The sequence below is a fragment of the Panthera uncia genome (genome assembly GCF_023721935.1).
Source record: "Panthera uncia isolate 11264 chromosome C1 unlocalized genomic scaffold, Puncia_PCG_1.0 HiC_scaffold_4, whole genome shotgun sequence".
Lineage (NCBI taxonomy): Eukaryota > Metazoa > Chordata > Mammalia > Carnivora > Felidae > Panthera > Panthera uncia.
The window spans coordinates 5,638,791-5,658,850 of record NW_026057585.1 but is presented as its reverse complement, the minus strand read 5'-3'; the positions used below and the strand labels follow the sequence as shown (position 1 = coordinate 5,658,850).

Genomic DNA, 20,060 nt, shown 5'->3' with positions numbered 1-20,060 from the left:
ACATTTTTCAATTTTCCCTAACAGAGCCCAATGAGCAATTGTCAGGAAAGGGATGGGGAGACAGGGCACTGGTCCCTGGGTGACTCAGAATCATGCCACGCTCCCTTTTAAACTCTGTCAGTGGTCCCCCATAACCTTCAGGGTACAACCCAAACTCTCTAACTCAGCACCAGAGGGCATCCTCCTCCTGTCTCTTTAATAGGAGTTCGTGTTGTTCTCCATTTTGCACATACTACCTGGGAGCACAGACCTACCCTGTGGTCCTGGCTTGTGAGCTAATACTTCTTTCCTTTGGCCCTATATGTGTGTACATCTTTGCCCCTTTCTTGAGAATACCTTTCTGTCCCTTCCCCCATCAGGCTTTCCTATAGACAGTTCATACGCAGCCTTCACCCACATCACTTACCCTGCTGGGTGAGGCTTTCCCGACTCCTCCCTCTCCCCTTGCTGCTCCTCTCAAGATCAGGTTGGGTGCCATGTTTTAGTGTTTCTACCGCAGCCCGAGCTGTTCTCACAACGCTCATCATGCTCTGTTGAAACCACCGTTAACGTGACTGCCATCCTCCTTAAAAGTCAACCTCAATGAGGAGGACAGGGGATGAGTCTTGGTCATTATTTTAGGTGCTAAATAAACAATGTGATTAACTTATCAATATCCCTCTGTGTTTCAGGTGTTAATTATTGTGCCAGGAGCTAAAAGTGAGTTCTATCATCAATTTTCCATGTGGCAGGTTGTTAGGGAGCTTCATAAAGTCCTGACCACATAGGTGTCCTTTAGACTGTGTTTGGGGAGCTCTCCTTGTTCCCACTCTTACCTCTTAAATCCCAGAAGGCCGTATTTCCTTCCTACAAGTATTTATGCAATTTTTCCTTCATACGTTTTACAAATGTGACAATTAAGTTGTTCAGTTCATCATTCAGCCCACTGAAGACATCCCAGGATGTGCCTACCTCAGTAACTGACATGGCTTCCAAGAGAGGTTTCTCACTAACGACTTGTGGAATACTTATAAGCTGCATGCTTTCCAAATAGTGTTGGTGTTGCCTCTTCCAATCCAGGGTGTCATACATCAAACAGGCAACATTTTCAAAAATTTCAGTACCCAATTCCAGCTACAGGTGAGAGAATTAATGATAGTTAATTATTAGCTTTATGTTGTTGGAACCGATGTATGGTTTGTTTCTCTCTTAACAACTAAACCAAGCACATCCCCAAACCACTGAATACCAGCCATGGTGAGTGAGTCTTTATTTGTTGAACCCTTCTTGTCCGTCTTGTTCACCATAATGTGGAATGTTCCCTTTGGAGGGCCTTATGTCTAATACCGTAAGAATCTAATTAATGCTTCAACTAAGTGAAAAACACCCTGTTCATCAGTTTCTGTGACATGGCCCATTCTCTGATGTCTCAGTTTCTAAAACACCATATTGGATAGGTAACTTCAATATCTGTTCTGTGCTACCTTCAGGGGGAAAAAAAACCCTAAGAAATAGATGGTCCACAGTTTCTGTATATAATACCCATAAGTTTTGTTATTTAGAAAGCAAGCAAGCAAGTAGTCGATCAGATACCCCTATTACCTGGGCTTTCATTTCCAGAACTGGAAAAGCACTGTTATCACTAGGTGTGCCTACCTGAAAACAAAGGAGAATTAAGTGGGCTCATCTTAGCTCTGAGTTACAGAGGTAAGGTAGAATGAGATAACTCCTTGGGGGGCTAGTGAATCACAGTCTGGCGGGAGTCCAGAGAAGTGCTGAGTTCCGCCCATCTTCAAGGCAGAGTTGCCAGTCTGGGATTCACATGCCTACTGTATGACTGAACATTCTTCAGTTAAGCTTCAACATGCTACTCTTTGCCTAAATTCTGGCACAGAAACACAGTTTTTGCTTGTGTTTATAAGAAATATGGTAAGACTTCTGCCTGATGATCCCTTACCTTAACTAGCTAATTCATTTTTAAATAAAACAGCAAATCGCATGCTAAAAGCCAGAAAATTATGTCAGCAACCCAGGTCTTAACTTGAGATGTTGCAGATGTCTTACGTGAGCAGTTAGCACTTCTTGATGGGCATTTATTTGATGTAAAGCTTTCGTTACCTTGGTTCAGCAGAAATATAGCCGACTTGTTTGCAGACAAAGGTACTAATGCTTTCCTTCTTCCAGAGAGGAAGAAGACTCATTGGCTGGCTTCTGCTTTGGATATGAGGCCATTACCAACTTACACATATAGCTGAGTGTGTGACATCATGTGTCCATACCATGTATTTAGTCTATTTCTATGAGAAGTAGATTTATCACTCTTGGGTTTCTCAGGTGATCCAAAGTTTAATGTGAACATTGTCCTTCGATATGAAACCTTTCTTTTTGAACCCAAGTCCATTACCAAACCGTTTTCAAGGCTCTCTTTCTCTATCATCCTCAATACTGGGTCATTCAGCCAGTACAAATGGTACCTTATAAAGGCATGTTTGGACTCTAAAAAAACTACTGCAATTGGACCCAGACCACAGCTCTGGCATGAAGAAGATAGTCAATAAATACTTGCAAACTGATTGATAGGAGATCAGTGTGTCCAGCTGGGCACCCTAGCCATGAGTGGCTCCCTAGACAACCGAATATTTTCATTCCTGACTGTTCTTTTCAAGGCCTGACTAGACATCCTCGGTGTTAACGTTCTAGTTCTGAGGTCAGGAATGTTCTAGTATTTCAACTGAGATGATACTATTTTTTTTAACATAAAAATTTCTGAACTTTAATTGCCATTTAAATTCTCCTATGTTTTAAAGAAGTAAAATAGTCTGTTCATTTTCTTTAAAAATGGAGGGATTAAAATCTTCTAATGAACAGAAAATTGTGGACACTGGAGGAGGAAGCAGGGTTCTGGGTCTTTTGAAGCTGTGATTAGGTGCCTTGGTGTTTACATCTATGTGCTGAAGATCAATGGAATGTACTCTACCTTGGGTTCAGTACATTTCAGCTCTTCTCAGTCTATGCCTGGAGGGTGAAGAAATCACAAAGAAGAAAGCCCTAACTAGAGCAAGAGTGAAAGACACGTGGTCTGAGGCTGCCTTGGAAGATGCTTTTTACTGCCTCCTCTGAATTATGGCTCAGGAATTATATCTCCTACACCTGATTGAACCAAAAATGTATGCAAGTTCTTGAGAGGTTATGCAGCCAGGATGTGGCCCAGATGACAGGAATATTATTTCTCCAACATAAATTTGTAGATGTGGGTTTTTGTTAGGCATAGATTTTATGTTCTTAGGAGAAGAAAGGGTCTATTGGAGAGAGAGAGTAGGAAGCTGGCTTTGAGGTGGGGTTTCATGGATATCTAGAGACATAGCTTCTTCCCCAAACATATCTCATACTTGTTGGGTATAATCCAGAATTCCCATAAAATAGGAGGGAATGATCATAGTATTACATTACTTGGAATGCCAATATCTCCAGGGTAGAGAAGCATATTGACCAAATTTGGCATGAAACAGTACAGGAAAGAGGGCAGTGGATTCTTTTCTGAACTCAGGTTTAGGAGACGGAAAAGTGAAAGACAAAACAGGAGAGATGGAGATGTCTAGATGAAGGGGTGGAAAGAGGCCACGCCAAGGGAGTTACTAGCAACCAGTTTTGCTTAGAACAACTCTGCCTTCAGCCACAGATTCTCTCTAAGGTCAGCTTCATCTCCATATATAGGTCAAGGCTAATATTTATTCTTACAATTGGCAAAGTCTCAAACTTCTGTGTTCTATTTCTACAATTATGACATTTCCTGCTTTATGTTGACAGTCTTAATCACTCAAGCTGATCTACGCATTGTTACTTATTCCAATCTTGTCCACCCTTCAAAGTGCAGATGTGGGCCTCCCTCCTCAGTGTTTTTTCTTACCATGTGCACATCCATGTCAAGACACTACAGTCAGGGACTCTCACAGTGAGAGATGTTTATGCTCCAACCCATGACCATGGGCAGCGTATCCTTTGACTCGGAAACTGTTCCAGGCTTCAATATTACTCTCCTTTTATATAGTTTTCTTTTTGTTAGCTATCCATACTCACTGTGCACAGACACCCACGGACCCCCTGTATCCTGCTTTGCCCAGCTCCCTTTAGAGCACTCACCTGGTGTGATCACTCCCCAGGACTCTGCTTTCCCTAAGAATTCAGCTCCCTTGATGCTGAAATATATCACCCTGCAGGGAATTCAGCACTTCTGGGCCCCTGTTTGTGGGAATAGGGGGTCGGCCAGAAAGAGACTGGAGAAGTTTTCTGTGATAGGGATGCTTGGATAGCTTCCACAACATCCGTGAGAAGTAGTCACTCAACCTTCTTTTAAAAAAAAAAAAAAAAAAACCCTTGTGTATCTAGCCTTTGCTATTACTTTTTGATACACCCCATTTCTTCTTTTTCTAAATTAATCAGCAACTTAGAGTATATTTCACCTAGCTGAGCACTTGAACACTGCTTCTCTGTTTCATGGTTTTGGTCATGCCTCTGCAAGATCCTCAGTAGCAGGGGCCAGTAAATGCTCTCGGAAAATACTTGTTAATTGTTGGGGTGGGTCCAAGTTATCCCATTAGGATAGACCCTGTTGGCCAAATATATTGAAAATTCACTTTTGGCAATAAAATCAAGGGCCTAGAAGAGCAATGTTTGGAACTGACATATTAAAAAAAGAAAGATAATGTAATTTGAAAAAAACTGTAAAATTTACCATTTTCACAATTAACACACCATATATTGAGACTCTACTGCCAAGAACACTGTTAAAAGTATGAGACAAAGCCACATGCCACCAAATAAAAGAATTACCTTCCTTCATCTCTGTCTCCATCTTATTCTTTGCCATTAATTCATATACTAAAAGCTAAAGACCCAGGCTATAACCATCACTGGACATTCAGTGGAGTCTATCCCAAAGCCATGTGCATAGTCAATTCACAGTGAATGTCGGTGGAATGAGTGGATGTGATGAATGGAACCACACTACCACGTGGCCGAACCATTCACTCTCACTAATGCGTGTACTAACCATCATCTCACCGTCTGCCCAGTCAGAAGGAAAGTCATCTGCCTTGACCACGTACTCCAGTCGAGCAACATCAAAGAGATTTGTTTCAGGTTTCTCATTATTCAGGATTGGTTCCAGGTATTTCCAGAAAATGTCAAGTTCTTTTATGGCATTCTCTTTCTTCAGTGTTTCAGCCTTTATGTCTAATCATAGCAACATGTTAACACAACAAGATGAGAATGTTGAATTTTTTCCCACTTTAAGTGGACATGGTGGGTGACATGCACTGAAAGGTGTCTGTGCGGTATCAGAAAAGGCAAATAAACAAACATAATTTTGAGAAGCTTTTGGACTTGGATTATAGAGTTATGAAATCAGAGGATTTCACTTCTGAAATTGATATTAAACCCGAGCTCATCCCACCCCTTCATTTTACACTTGAGGCCCAGAAACCTTATGGTAAGGTCACACATTTGTGGAGCTAAATATGCTCGAGATATCTATCACCCTTAGATCTCATCTGTGTAGAAGCAGTTTTTCTGCCAAATCACTGTTTGATCATCTTAGTGTGTTTGTTTCATAATGGGTTAGAAAAGCTGGTGATCCAATTCTTCCTCCCACATGGCTAAAAATAGACCATGTCAATGATTGATGCTTCAGGTAACTTTTGGTCACATGCAAATAGCTAGAGCCTTCTCTGAGCATTTGTGCTCTGACTGTAAAATAATGACCGATTCCCATAAAGTTACACACGAAATTTTGCCTATAATATTTATGTTTATTACACCTATAACTAAATGGGTTCTACTACTAAGATATTATTCTACTATAAAGTCTATTTTTCTGTGATTCTATTTCTATATATTAATTGTTTTTTTTGTAGAGAGGCTACAGACTTATGGGACATTTTCTCACTGGCTTCAATAATAAGTTATTTAATGTTACAACTATGCTTTCAGACAGGAGTATCTGGGTTTGAATCTCACCTCTTTTCCTTAATAGCTGCCTCAAGGCTGAGAGTCCTTTTGGTAAAATGGAAATACAGATCCTACTTGACATATGATGAGGATGGGGTTGTATCCCAATAAACACATCATACATTGAAAATTTGAAAGTGCATATAATACACATCATAGCTTAGCTTGGCCTACCTTAAACATGCTCAGAACACTTACATTAGCCCTACAGTTGGGCAACATCATCTAACACAAAGCCTATTTTGTAATAGAGTGTTGCAAATCTCACGTAATTTATCGAATACTGTACTGAAAGTGAGAAACAGAATGGCTGTGTGGGACAGAATGATCGTCAGCATATTGGTAGTTTTCCCTCGTGATTACGTGGATGACCGGGAGCTGCCACCATCCAGAATCACAAAAGAGGATCATACAGCATGTTGTTAGCCGAGGAAAAAAAATCAAAATTCCAACTTCAAGGTAAGGTTTCTTCTGAATGCAAATCTCTTTCACACCATCGTAAAGTTGAAAATTTGTTAAGTCCAACCATTGTGAGTTGGGGACCGGCCGTAATAAAACACGCTTCTGAGGGTGGTTGTAGCAACTATAGAAATAGATGCACTTAAAGCCCTTAGCACTGAGCTCCGTCCCGAGGCATCTGCCCAATAAATGGTGACTCTTATTATCATCAGTGGTAGAAATTTCTCATGTGGAACAGAATTTCAAAACATAGTGTTCTAGAAATTGGGATGTGGTTATACAACATATATAATATATAATATAATCTGTAATCCCTATACAGATTACAAAATGCTGTGCAAATGGTATTATTAGTAAATAACAATAAAAGCAACAGAAGGTGGCAGAAACTCTTGGACTTTCAGGTCACGCAGGCTTACACAGAATCCCTGTTCTATCGCTAAAGGGTCCAGTGACTTTCAGTTCCCTTCCCACAGCGCCATTCTGGCACAACTCCCTTGGATGAAGATCCCGTGACTCCAAATGTGTGAATGGCAGTGTGGTAGGGCCTTCACTCTATAGCTTCATAGTCTAAGGCTTGGAAGATAGAGTGCCCTCTCTGATTTATCACAATAAGCCAGAAGCAAAACACATCAAGAATCCAAAGCTATGACCTCCCGTGGGCCATGTCGTGACTGTGGCTTCTGGAAGAACCCATTAGCTACAGTCGATCTTTTCTAGCCCACACTTCAGGTAAAAGTTCTAGATGAACTGTCCCTGAGAAAGGTAGTCAGATAACCAAGTCTTCTGACCCACAGTCCGTGTTCTCTGGGGCTACACAGGGATATAAACAGAATACAATCTTAATTTGTAAAATTTACAGCACCTGACTAGGGCAAGCAGCATAAACAGCGAATCAGAGCCTTAAAAGGGTTTAACAATGAATGTATTATTGCATGACTATTTTTTTGGACAGAAAAATCTATTTGTACTTTACAGACAGTGGGTGATACTGAAAGATTCAGCGGGTTGTGTAGCAGACTGCATACCTTCTGGCTGAAGAAGAACTTCCTGCTGCTGGCTAACTGTTGCCAGGTGTGTCTGCAGAGGCTCATAATTCTCTGAAGATATTTTAATCACGCTGCTTATGGGAATGCCAAGCTCAGTCATAATCGCTAATAGCTGAGGATTGTTGAAGCCCACGACTATAATGTAATGTTGGGCACCATCATCTGGCTCATCGTCTGTTCAAAATACCATAAAAAAGAGCAGCCGTCATTTTAAAAGAGAACAGGTTGCACTCAGCCAGTTCAATGGCTACATACATTATGCATGCGTTTATAATACCTCTGGCTTGCCAAAAACAGTCCAGTTGGCCGGAATGCAGTCATGTTGACTGGTTTTCATTATTACCCTTCCAGTGAAAAGGCTGTGGCCATTTTACAAAATATTAAATCACTTTTGTAAATGAGATAGAGTCATAATAGAAGGACAAACATACGTGGGGCCTGTGGTCATGGAAAATGTGTGCTCGGGTTTTTGTAAAAAGAAAAGGTTTAGGCTGTGGGCTGTAATTTGGAGGGGGGTTCAACCTCTTTTGAGCAACATCTGGCTTTACTCCTGAATTACGAGTGGCTGCAGCTTTGTGGTATTTTATAAGTAGAGGTGTTTACAGGAGAGGGAAATATCGAATATGGACATGCCCCCTACCAAAGTATTCTGTGTATTTATGTCAATAGGTGTGAATGCTGAGTATGGGTTACGTAGCAATTATATACTTATTGCATTAAATTTTTAAAATACATATTGTGCACCTTCCTAAATTTCCCCCCTCTGCTTAGCCCTCATTACACTGTTTTTATTAATGTTAAAATATGAGTTTATCCTTGACTGTGAGATTCTGAGGGGTAAAAATAATTGTTGTACTTTAATATTCATGCTAGATGGTATGTGAAAACATTAAATCCCACAATAGCCCGTGAAGATAAATTTACAAATAATGCAGCATGCACAAACTTTTCATTTTTAAGCGATAATTTCTCTCCTATCACTAAACGAATCAGTGTTGATATTATCTACTGAATCCATCATATCATAGCTTCTAGGTCTAGTGGATTTAGAGCAGAGATACGTCAGGAGAGGCAAATTGATAAAGGATGTAAAGGCCTGCCACCTCGTTTGAATGCAATGCCAATAATAACAGGAAGCTCCATCTGGGTTCAAGTGACGGTGGCAATGAATTACTCACAGGCTGCACGGGTCAAACCAGCTTTATATCAATAATCAAAAATGAAAAGAAATTCTAGTTGCCCTAAGAGAAACTAATAGCAGGAGAAGCTGAGGTCAGGTCAGGAAACTGTGTGCTCTGTGTGAGTCCCAAATTCACTGGTCTGATTTTATCGCCACCGTATTTCACTCATTACAACACTTTCTAGTTTGTTAGCCCAGTCACTTTCCAGTTTGTCTCATAATTATGCCTGACTTTTTAAAATGCCCCCAACAAGGTAGGAAGCTATTTGGTGGTAGCACACTCAGCTCGTGACTTCCTATTCGCATTATGACAATGTTGCCCACAGCAACAAGACCTGAGCCAAATAAATATTTGCTGAAAACACAAATGAACTGCTACAGAGCAATATTTTTCGATTAGGGTATCATGGGTAGTATGTGATTTGTGGTTTCATAAAGAGTGAAAGATTAAGCATCGTTATTGGAATGATTTCTCAAGCTAATTTGTAGATTGGAAGGCAGGAAGGGAAAGGTAGCCCACAGGAGGGCATGTCACCGACCAATGTAAGGTTTAGTGTCATCGTCTTCCCCTCTCCGTTTTAGCTGTGTGGTCTTCTTCACTGCTGTGTTCGCCTCAGGAGGATCCTTTCCCTTCCCTTTGGCAACCTTGGCACTTGAGGACTTCTTCTCCTTGGGAGATTTTGCTTTCCCTTTATCCTTTTCTATCTTGAAACGATCTTCTATTACCTGGAAAAAGAGAATACTTTTTCTCCAAATCATATAGTGTGCAAGCAATGGCTTTTCTACGGTTGGGTTTATTTCATTCAATTGCTTGTTTACTCATTTATTTTTCACGTATTCATTCTTCAAGCCAGGATAGTGGCAATCCCAGGTTGGGCCTAGGTTGGGATAAGGCACATCTCCTCTGAGGACTGAGGGGTGGGTGCCAGGAGACTGTTTACACAAATGGTCTTCTAGAAGAGAATTCATCCTAAGGGAGAGTCAAGCATGGGCATATAAACTACCACAGTTGTTGGGGGTAAGGCGAGTGGGGGATTCAGAGTACCTCATGATGGCAGTATCTTAGGTTTATCTTGCAGCCTAACCCTGGGGAGTCTCTGTCCGAGTCTTAGAGAGAGGTTGTTTGCTCATTAAAAATAAAACCAAACATGGGGTGCCTAGCGTCTCAGTCGGTTAAGCATCTGGCTTTGGCTCAGGTCATGATCTCGCTGTCCGTGGGTTCGCGCCCCAAGTCGGGCTCCGTGCTGACAGTTCAGAGCTGGGAGCCTGCTTCGGATTCTGTGTCTCCCTCTCTCTCTGCCCCTCCCCTGTTTGCGTTCTGTCTCTGTCTCTCAAAAATAAATAAACGTTAAAAAAGATTTAAAAAATAAACAAACGACAAAAACAAACGAAACAAAACAGGTTAAAAAAATCAGAAAGAATAGTTTTCTCTAAAATCTCCTTAATGAAGTTTTTCAAAGTTTAAGCAGTGTATTAACAAGTTTTAAAGGTTAAAAGATTCTTTGGGGGTACTCAGCACCTATAAATTATTTTTATCATAATGTTACTTAACAATGTATAGACATAATCAATGCTTGCTGTTTGATTCATCCAAAGGTGGGATCAACCAAAAACATCAGTTGGCAGAGCAAACTCCACACACTGCTCTGGGGCACGTTTAGACTGCCACATACCATGTAAAGACCCAATTTCCCCACCATTTTTTTTCTTTTCAAACAATTGCTGAAAGCTCTGTGCATTATTCCGTAATGTAATTACGCTTTCAATACATTCATCTATAAATACAAATAGTTTGTGTTCGTCAAAATTATGTGGTAGTACTGGGTCATAAGGTGGCCATACGGAAGATCCAGAATATGCTTCTATTGCTTGTTTTTCCCATAATCAACACAATTGGAAACAAAATAAAAGAAAATTATTGTAGCAGCATCTGGGCTCTGTATTTTCCTGAGGTTATGAAATCAAATTTGAAAAACTCCATTCTAAAACATTAGAGACAGAAGATATGTTGTTTCGGCATCCGGCTAACAGAATGTAACACAGAAGGGGAGAGAAGCATTTCTCTACTCCATGTGTCTTCTGGATGTCGAGGGCTCCAGAGAACAGTGTAGCTTTGGCACCCAGAAGAAGCGTCAGAGGTACCTATGGATTCTCCATGCAGGCCTGGGTCCTATAGCTCTACTGGTAGGGAAACTCCCCCTCCTCAGCAGCAGAGGGAAGCATCAGGAAAGGCTGTAGATGTCACTACTAGCCTTGGGTGGAGGCAGACAGGAGTGCACAAGGTAAGGTGCAGAGGTCTGAAAAGCCCCAGCATTTCATTCTGCACCAGATATAAACTGGTGCATAAAATATGGCGGGGCTTGTCCCCTTGAGCGCCTAGTCTACTGGGGTAGAAAGAGGAAAAAAGCACATACAAAAACAGGTAAAAATATAACAACAAAGTTCCATGACTTTTATGAAGGACAAAACCCAATGTAGTCATAGGCACGCAGTTGGGGAAACCTTTAAGTGGGTGACGGAGGACCTTTCTGAGGAGGTGACATTTGAATGAAGACCTGGAAGATGAGGAGTCTTCCACATGAGAAGCAAGAAAAAGGCAAAGTGGATGCCACAGGTGGGGTTGACAAGTTCGTATTTTATTAAAAATGCAATGGGAAGACCACAGAGAGTTTCAAGTAGAGAAGTACTATGGTTCGTGAAGATAGGGAACAGGAAGTCTAGGAAGGGAGTCTCTAAGCGATGGTCTAGAAAAGACCTAATAGGGACTTAGATGATAGAGAAGTTGGAGCAAGCAATGGCTTTTACTGGAGGTAAGCAAACTTTTCAGAAAATCATGTTAACTTTGAGATGCCCCGAAATGTCAGGAGGCAGGCAAATACACACATTCTCCTCTGAGAAGAGAGATATGGCTGGAGTCACGTGTTTGGATGTGGGTCACATATACATAGTGATGAACTGAATGGAAGACACGAAATGCCCTGGGTGAGAGTTCTTGAGATGTTAGTGGGTAAGTGAGCGGCAGGAGAGTATGAGGTCCAGGTGTGTATGTATCTATGCCAAGTCAGGAGATGTGTTTGCAATCTGATGGAATGACCCAGTAGAAAGGGAGACACTGCAGATATGGGGGAGGCTAAAGTCCTCGAGGAGGTAAGGTGGGAAAAGATCAAAAGAACATGCCAACTTCCTTTCATAGGAAGAGAGGCAATTTCTCAGTTTAATAAGAGCAAGAAGGGGGTTGGCTGAGTGTGGGTTCAAGAGAGCGAGAGGTCTCGATGGTGCTGAGGGAATGTTTCCATTTTTTCAGGTGAAGGGTGAGGCACGGTTACTGGCCGAGCACAGGCAGGTACGAGGTAAGAGGTTTTGAACAGAGACCGTAACGTGAGCCGTGTCAGAAACTGGGAGGTCAGGCTGACTGAAGAAATATGGTAGAAATCCCTGCCAGTGTTGAGAGCTTATTGGAAATTTTAAGATTGTTAATTTAAAATGAAACCAGAGCACAAATCAGTGCCCCTGAGTCCAATTAGCTCAGAGGCATTGGCGAGGCTCATGCTGGAGCTCAAACAGCCACACTTGGATGATGGTAAATCCACTGAAGTGAAACAGTCCCGTGCAGCAACTTGGTGGACAGTGAGCCTTGCCCCAGAAAAGTCCTAACTTTGCCATCACAATCTTCCAGAAACTTCCACAACTGCAATTTTAAATAAAATCTCAGGGTGAGCTTTAGAACTGAAAAGAAGAAACTGTTTCAGGTGACATTATTCTAAAGTTCACCCAGAAGACTAAACATTTATATAGTCATGCATCCATTCATTTATCCTGTCATTCCAAACAAATACTGCTGAATAAAGAGGAAGTTTAAAACTAGTTTCTTTATCCTTTTCCTGTTATGAGGGCCCTCTAGCCCTGCTGGCTTTCCTAGGGATGTTTGGGAGCCTGTGTAATCACATAGTTCCCATCCCTTCGGATCCTCTTTGGCAAGGTTGGAGTTCTATAAGGTAAAGAACTCCCTGAGTCCTTTCTTCTGTAAGGTTTCTTGGTACCCCAGAGAAGGCAGGACTGATCACAACCAAAATTTAAAATAAGCAATAAAGTAGAGAGACTTAGCTGTGTGGTATGATAGGTGCTTTCCAGACATCATCATCTTTAATTGGTTCTCAAAATGCAGCCTGCAAGATGAGTAATTTTGTTCATGTTGTATAAATTAAGACACACAGTTTGCCCTCAGACACTGCTATGGAAGAGACACAAGCCAGTTTAACCTCAAACCCTAAATTCATTTTATTTCTGTGGTCCTGTTAGGCCATAAAGATGGTCTGTGTTTCTACTCTGTCTTTCCAGGGACTAAATAATACTATTTCCTGGAAGCTCTTTTGATTCTCCATAGCTCTCCCTCCCCCACCCATTCTTCCTGTTGAGTGCTGAAATTATCAATATTTACCTCCTTCCTTTTACAAAAGAATCTAAAAAATACCTATAAATCCTGATTCATTTCTTGAAAAAGCTTTTTTTAATTATAAAAATCATCATTATTGAAACATTTGAAAGAATATAGCGATCTAACAAAAATCACCAGAGAAGATGAGTGAAGGAGATATTTAACACATTCTTTCAAATTAGGTTTATGCGCCATTATAACATCATTGTTATTGTTCTCTCTATACAACTCAGTCTTCTGCATTTTCCTTTATCAATGATGCATCTTCAGTTGGTAGAATTTCAAGAAGAATTACTACATAAAGAATTTCCCAAGTAGAGCAACTATGTGCAGAGACATCATACAGCAGAGAACAAAAGCTAATGGAAGTACCCAGGTTATTCTGGCTTCCAGATCCAGGCAGAGAAATCCTTGGTGGATTTCTGAACATGGTGCCCTACCCAGTCCCTTCTGCTTCCCCATGTCTGACTCTAGCTGTAGTCTACCTACTTTATCCTATATTCCCTCTGTTCCTCACGCCTCCAACCCTCCATACTTGAACTGAACCGGGACAGTCTCTTTGTCCCTGAGATTCTTGACAATGTTGACTGCTGGAGCCGCAGAATTCTACTTTGGTCAAAAAGCAAAATATCCTTTTCTACCAAGCCCCCATCATAGCAAAATCACCTCCTGTCTTCTTCCCTTTTCTTCTATTCTCTCATATCCTGAGTAAGCTCCTCCCCCTATGAGTTTATGCCTTGAGATCTGGGGCTAGGGGGTGGCAGGAAGTGAACCAGATTAGCTGAGCATTCACCAGAGTTGACCCCTTCCTAAATCACAAACTGAAATTTGTTCACACCAATTTTTCTTGCTTGCTTCTGGGTAGTGCAGCTTGCATATTCCCATTCTATGGTCATCTGCACAAAACATAACTCAAGAGGGAATCCTTGCCAACTCAAGACAAAAACTAGGAGGGGGCGAATCCAAAAGTCCCCTCTTTCCACCATGTTTGGGGAAAACATGTTCCCCAGCATATGAAGGAAAGGTCAAGTTCGGTACAGAGTCCATTTTCTTTAAAATGCAGTGTGTACAAAAAGCATCTGGATGCCTCCTACTGTGAGAAGGCTGTGGATAGGCACAGAGATTTCTTAACTGGCTAAGCTACATAGCAGATGTGAGGCTCTTGTTTTAGCAACAACCAAAGAACTATTAGCATTTCGCATATTTAGTTGAGTATCAAGTGGCACTTACCCCGTGTCCTCAATCTTGTTATTCTCACTTTTTAAGAGGGAAAAACACAAAACTGTCCCTCTCTCTAACAGGGCAACCTAATTATTTGACGCTTCCAAATATTTTAGATTGTATTTAACTTTCTAAATGACCCTTGATGTCAAGATTCAAATGCCTTCAAATACCGTGACATGTATTTGTTATGTTATCACAATAAAAGGGAGGCAAGAGGTAAAAGTCAGTGGAACTGCTGGTAAATAGCTCTACTTCATCTCATTTTTATAGGTAACAGCACATCTAGATTTGTGTGGTACTTTATGATCTCACATACGCTCTATCGTAAGATTCCCACAATAATATTGTTAGGGATATAGATAAGAAAACATGCTCATGGCAGTTAAGTGACTAAGTCACTCTTATTATGTGGCTTATGAGAAACCAGGTCTGTCTTCTGAATGCTACTTTAGTTCTCTTTCAAGAGATCACCGTCTTACAAGCGATCTATTTTATTGGTTACAGATGATAAGAGAACAATAGGCGGGCTGAAAGAAATCTATGGAGTCAGATACGTTTGAGAGACAGTAGATTAAACAATATTAAACAGATTTATTTTCACAAAACTCCTCTATCTTTAATAAGCTAATGTGCTGTTAAATCTCTAAGAGTTGTGTATAACACACAGTGATTTCCAAGTTCTTTTGACCAGGGGGGCCTTTTTTTTTTTTTTTTTTTTAATGAAAAACTGGGTCTAAATGGTTCTAGAACTTACTTTGGAAACACAGGTAAATGGGCTTTGAGGCCATATTAATCCATTTATATAAGCCAATGCTAAGGAAATTATCCAAAATATAAAGAGTTCTATACTATAAAGTTGTTCATCACAACATTACTTATTATAAAAATATGGAAATAACTGAAATGTTCAATAATAGAGGAATGGTTAAGAAAATTGTAGTAGTCAATAGAATATCCTACAACCAATAATAATGATAGATGTGGCTACTGTGGTAATAAGTAAAATTATGATATATTTTAATTTACAACGATTATATAAAGGAACAAACTCACAGAAAGAAAAAAAAAAGAAACATATCAGAATGTTAACATTACTTGTAGTAGTGTTAAGGCATTATGAACATGTTGTTTTTTCTTTTCTATATTTCCTATTTATTCTTTCCCTTCTGCTCTTCTCCCTGCTCCCCTGCCAAATAGAAAATATAATGCATGGGGTCGAGTTAGGAGCTTACTTTTCTAGGGAGCTGCTGTTGTGTAGAAGACATAAGTCCAGGAATGTAGTGGGTTTATTTGACCAAATAATGCAATCTTCAGAAACCTGTGGAATGTCCTGGGGTGCCATACTGACATCTTCAGAACTGGAATCCACAGAATTGGAACGTGGACATTTTCTATGACTGGTGGCAGTGAGGGAGTGGGTCTGATGTCTATCTGATTGTCTGTCTCTTGCAGGATTCTATGTGATTCAGAGGCATTAACAGTGGATCAGCCGGTGTTGTTCCACCTCAACATCCAGAAGGGCGGAGAAGGGGTGAGGATGTTTGGAATAACCTCAAGGAGTTTAGTTCTAAGAGATTTTCCCAGAGACCAGGTCATTTCTGGGGAGTGGGGCGAGGCCAGAAATGAAATCAGAATTCCCTTGGGAATTGGTGGTTGGTTAGCTCTGTGTGGACTTTGTTTTTGGTAAGCGTTGTTCCTTTCCTTGGCTTGTCCTCACACTTTACCTCGGGATGTTGTATGTGATGTAATTAGTGGGACCAGACGGTTGTTGGTAGATCACTGAGCAAAGCCATTGCTCCTACAGGGAAATACCTTAGGGCCGGCACTCTTGACTGTGGGCCAAGGGTGCCATTTTGCACAGCTAAGGAGACACATTCGGAAGGTGTCTGTACAGTGGTTAAGAACATAGCGTCAGACAGTTTTGGATTTGAATCCCAGCATCACCTCTGAGTAGCTATTTAACCTGGGGAAAGTTACTTAACTTTTCACACCTTCAGTTTTCCCATCTGCAAATCAAGAATAATACTCCGTACCTCATAAAGTCATTTCAAAGATTAAATGATATAACATGTGTAAAGAGCTTAGTATAATGCCAAAGAGTCAATAACGGTAGCTAAATATTATCATTAGCTGTTGTAACTACAGCTGCTCATATTTAAAGTTACTATTCTATTCTAAATATGCGTGTTTCTTTACATTTTTTCCTGAAATCCATAAACAGTTTTCATTAATTAAAAGCATTCCAATGAGGAAAACACTTCTTTCTACAGATCAGTTATCCGGGGAGGCATTTATTATTTACCCTGAATTGCTGAATTTCGTAGCTCTTTGGATGCAATGGTTTTGTTGGTAGTACCCTCATTTTGATAATCCTGCTTCAAAGAATTCCATCCAGTTAGTGAGGCAAGTTATTCCTTTCCTGAAACCACACGGGTCCCTCTAAACTGAGTTCCTGCTCTTCCTCTGTTTGATTTCTCAAAATAGTTTTTGAAGATTTTAACCACAACTGAATCAAAACTAACCAGCCTGTAATTTCCTGGCATGTCCCTCTGGTCTTTCTTTTAAAACAAAACACACACACACAATGGCATTACGTTGGCTGGTTTCCAGTGTTTTGGGGTTTCAACTGGAGTAAGCTGTAAAACGTCTGTGAAAGTTACCCTAATTTCTCTTCGTGCCTCCTTTGGAGCGGGCTCTGGGTTGTTTGTGGCTTCCTCATAATGCCTTATCAAATGTAGGTGCTTTTAATTTTGAGTTGTTTTAAGAAAAGTCTACCGGTACCATCACTCCATGGTTCTTAACTGCCTTCTCTCCAATTCTAGTTCTCTGGAAAATAAGGCAAGTACTTCTCCTAAGTAGAGAAGCCAGAAAGAGAAAGAATTGTTCTGCTTTTACGCAAAAAATATGCTGAAAATATCCAAGAAAATATGGACTGGTTATTTGCATCCACAAATGAAAAGCACAGTTAGAATATATTTGGATCTTTTTCTAAACATATGCAAATTTTCCAAACTAGACTCAGAGGCATAGGAAGACTAGACTTAGTTTGGCCGATTATTTAAATGGTTATTATTGTTTTTTTGTAGTATAGGCATTTTTCATCTTTTTTTGATTAAAGGTTTTAGCTGAATTCTCGATATATTTTAAATATATTCACAATAAAGTGTTTTGGTTTTGAATAAATGTTTATCATTAATATAGACATAAAAGTTGGAGTGAAAAAAAGTAAAAAATGTGAACAATGCTATAATATTCAGATAGATTAAATTAAAACACGGATCGGAATACAAACCCCAAATAATTTATTTTAAAATGATAATGAACATTATGATATATGTGTGCCTAGTACATTGTTTCTGTAAAGTTTGTTTCAATAAGTGTTTGTTAAGTTGATGAATTAAAAACAGACTGACAATGACAGATCTAAAAACACAGAATAAATGGTGAGATAATCATGTGTGCAAGGAAGAGTCATTTCTAAACAAAACTCTCAGATTTTAAGACACAACAAAATCCGATTTAGGGTTACTTGTATAAAAGAGTCTTTCAGAATTTCTGAAATTCTAAAATTTATTTAGAGAAATACAATATATTTTCTTCATGATATGCAGATTTGGATGTAGCCAACAAGGTGTTTCCAAATAGATCAGAGTTTTCAACTATTTTTTACTTCATTGCAGTTACAAGCAGGCATTTGCTTTTCAGAAATGCCTTCAAAACTGCTCCTTTAAGAAATATCTTCCCTTGTATTATTTTTTATGCTATTAATTAGCCAGCAAGCTTTCTTCAAGGACAAAGCAAACGCATGATAAGCATAGCCCATGCTAAAGTGCTAGAAATTATTAAAATCAGTGCAATCTACAATAATGATATTTTTACCGTATTTGGCATGTGGAACTATATTATTCACCACTTACTTTTTTTTCCACCACTTATTTCTAAGAAAAAATTTTGGTGGATTAAAACAGGATCAAATATATAAGGATCTACTTGTTTCACTGGGGAATAAAGGACAGGGACCTAATTATATTAGTTATTTTTGTCCATATCTTCTCCTTAGTATTTTTGGTTAGTTCCCGCTGTGGATATTTTTTTGGCATTCGTTTTTAAAAATATAATTCTGAAAATTCAAGATAGGAGATACAAAACACAATTTGGGTTGCACAGTTTTCGGCACTATATTCAGCATTTGAAAGGAAACACCTACGTAGATTTCTTATTGCTGTTAAAAAGCTCCCCTTCTAGGAAATCTCAGAATCTCAGCCTGGGTTCAGGAAAGAGGAAGAAACTGGAAGTCTTTTCTTTTTTGCATTTTTCTCATCCACATCCCACAGCATGGGTCAGTTTTATTTACTTTATACTTATTTTACTTTTCTGCCCAAGTTGCTGGCGGAGAAGCATTAACCTCAATTGTTCTAACTGACTGGTTGGGTGGTAGTGTTGAAATGAATAGAGATTATATCATCCCTCAAACAACACTGTTCATCTGGCCTTTACCAAGAGTATTTTCTGGAGAGTACTCCATTCCAATCAGTTTTCATCAATTTATTTAGCACTTACTCGTATGGTTGCAACTGAGAGATTTGGGACTGGTATTTTGGGAACCCAATCTAATGAAGACATCAGATTAGACTATGTAATTGTTGGCTCTTGATTGCTCAGAGTTCTCTGAATGCCTCTATTACCTCTATCTATCTATCTATCTATCTATCTATCTATCTATCTATCTAAAATTCAAGCCCGCATTCCTTTAGACTTTTGAATTTTTCAAACAATAAACTAAGATTATTTGCGCATCTTCAGAATCTCACAGCTGTATTATTATAGTTCACATTTCAAAGAAATGCTGAGGAAAATCACTGCAGAAATATTTTTATATTACTTCTAGCTGTAAAATTTTTTCCTGAGCTGCCAGGATATTCCATTTACTGTTACTTAAAATCCATTAACTGAAAACTAAAGCTTACTCTTTAGCTGTAAGCTAAAGATTGCTGACTTACAATAGTTGGCAAACAAGTAAACTGATCCCCTTTAGCACATTAGGTATATTTGTAGGTGCTGCGGGAAAGCACAGAGAAAACAGAAAGCGCAGAGATTTTCACAGGACTCACAGTCTACTTTTTATAATTCATATTCCCAAGTGACGTTGGAGTTTAAAAAGGCAAGAAAAGATGTTTCTATACTAGCTTCAAACTTTCCAATTTTTCTTCTGCCAAGTCTTAATGACCCCGAGTATTTCTGAAGGCACAAATGTCCTGTACATGATGAAAAGAACTTCAATAGATGGAAAACTAGACCATCACTTGTGTTCCTATGAGTAGAATTTTCCCGGGAACAATGTGTGCCACTCTAATAAGATGCTATATGGGGAATCTGTTTGAAAAACATAAAGCCCTATTCTGCAAATATAAGGTGTCATTATTATTTTTTTTCCTACAATTATCCTGTCAAGCACCCAATTCAAATAGGAAACCTAGGTTTGGGGGTCTTGCAAAGGTGAGAAAGGTATTACTGGAACACATTCCCTCTTCTCTTTCTTCTTCCATGAACTGATTTTGCCTCTTCCACTCAGGGGCATAAAGATACAGCTTACATGTAAATCCATTTCATGTATACATGTGTACACACACACACACACACACACACACACCATGTATGTACAGAAGCGTTCGGCTTTCCAAAAACATCTCAGCATGATTTGGAAAATAAGAAAAACATCTCTTATTCT

The 20,060-nt window shown here is 39.6% G+C and overlaps 1 protein-coding gene across 3 annotated transcripts in view; it reads right to left on the bottom strand.

The window, feature by feature from the left end:
- The window catches only part of SPAG17 (sperm associated antigen 17), a 244,925-nt gene that overhangs the window by 154,245 nt on the left and 70,620 nt on the right, over positions 1-20,060 (bottom strand). For all 3 annotated transcript variants that reach the window (XM_049616488.1, XM_049616487.1, XM_049616486.1), the window contains exons 5-8: positions 9,213-9,399; positions 7,473-7,667; positions 5,030-5,211; positions 952-1,113 (exon numbers count right to left, since the gene is read on the bottom strand). In XM_049616488.1, coding sequence (XP_049472445.1) covers positions 952-1,113; positions 5,030-5,211; positions 7,473-7,667; positions 9,213-9,399 — 726 coding nt within the window. The remainder of the gene's footprint in view (positions 1-951; positions 1,114-5,029; positions 5,212-7,472; positions 7,668-9,212; positions 9,400-20,060) is intronic.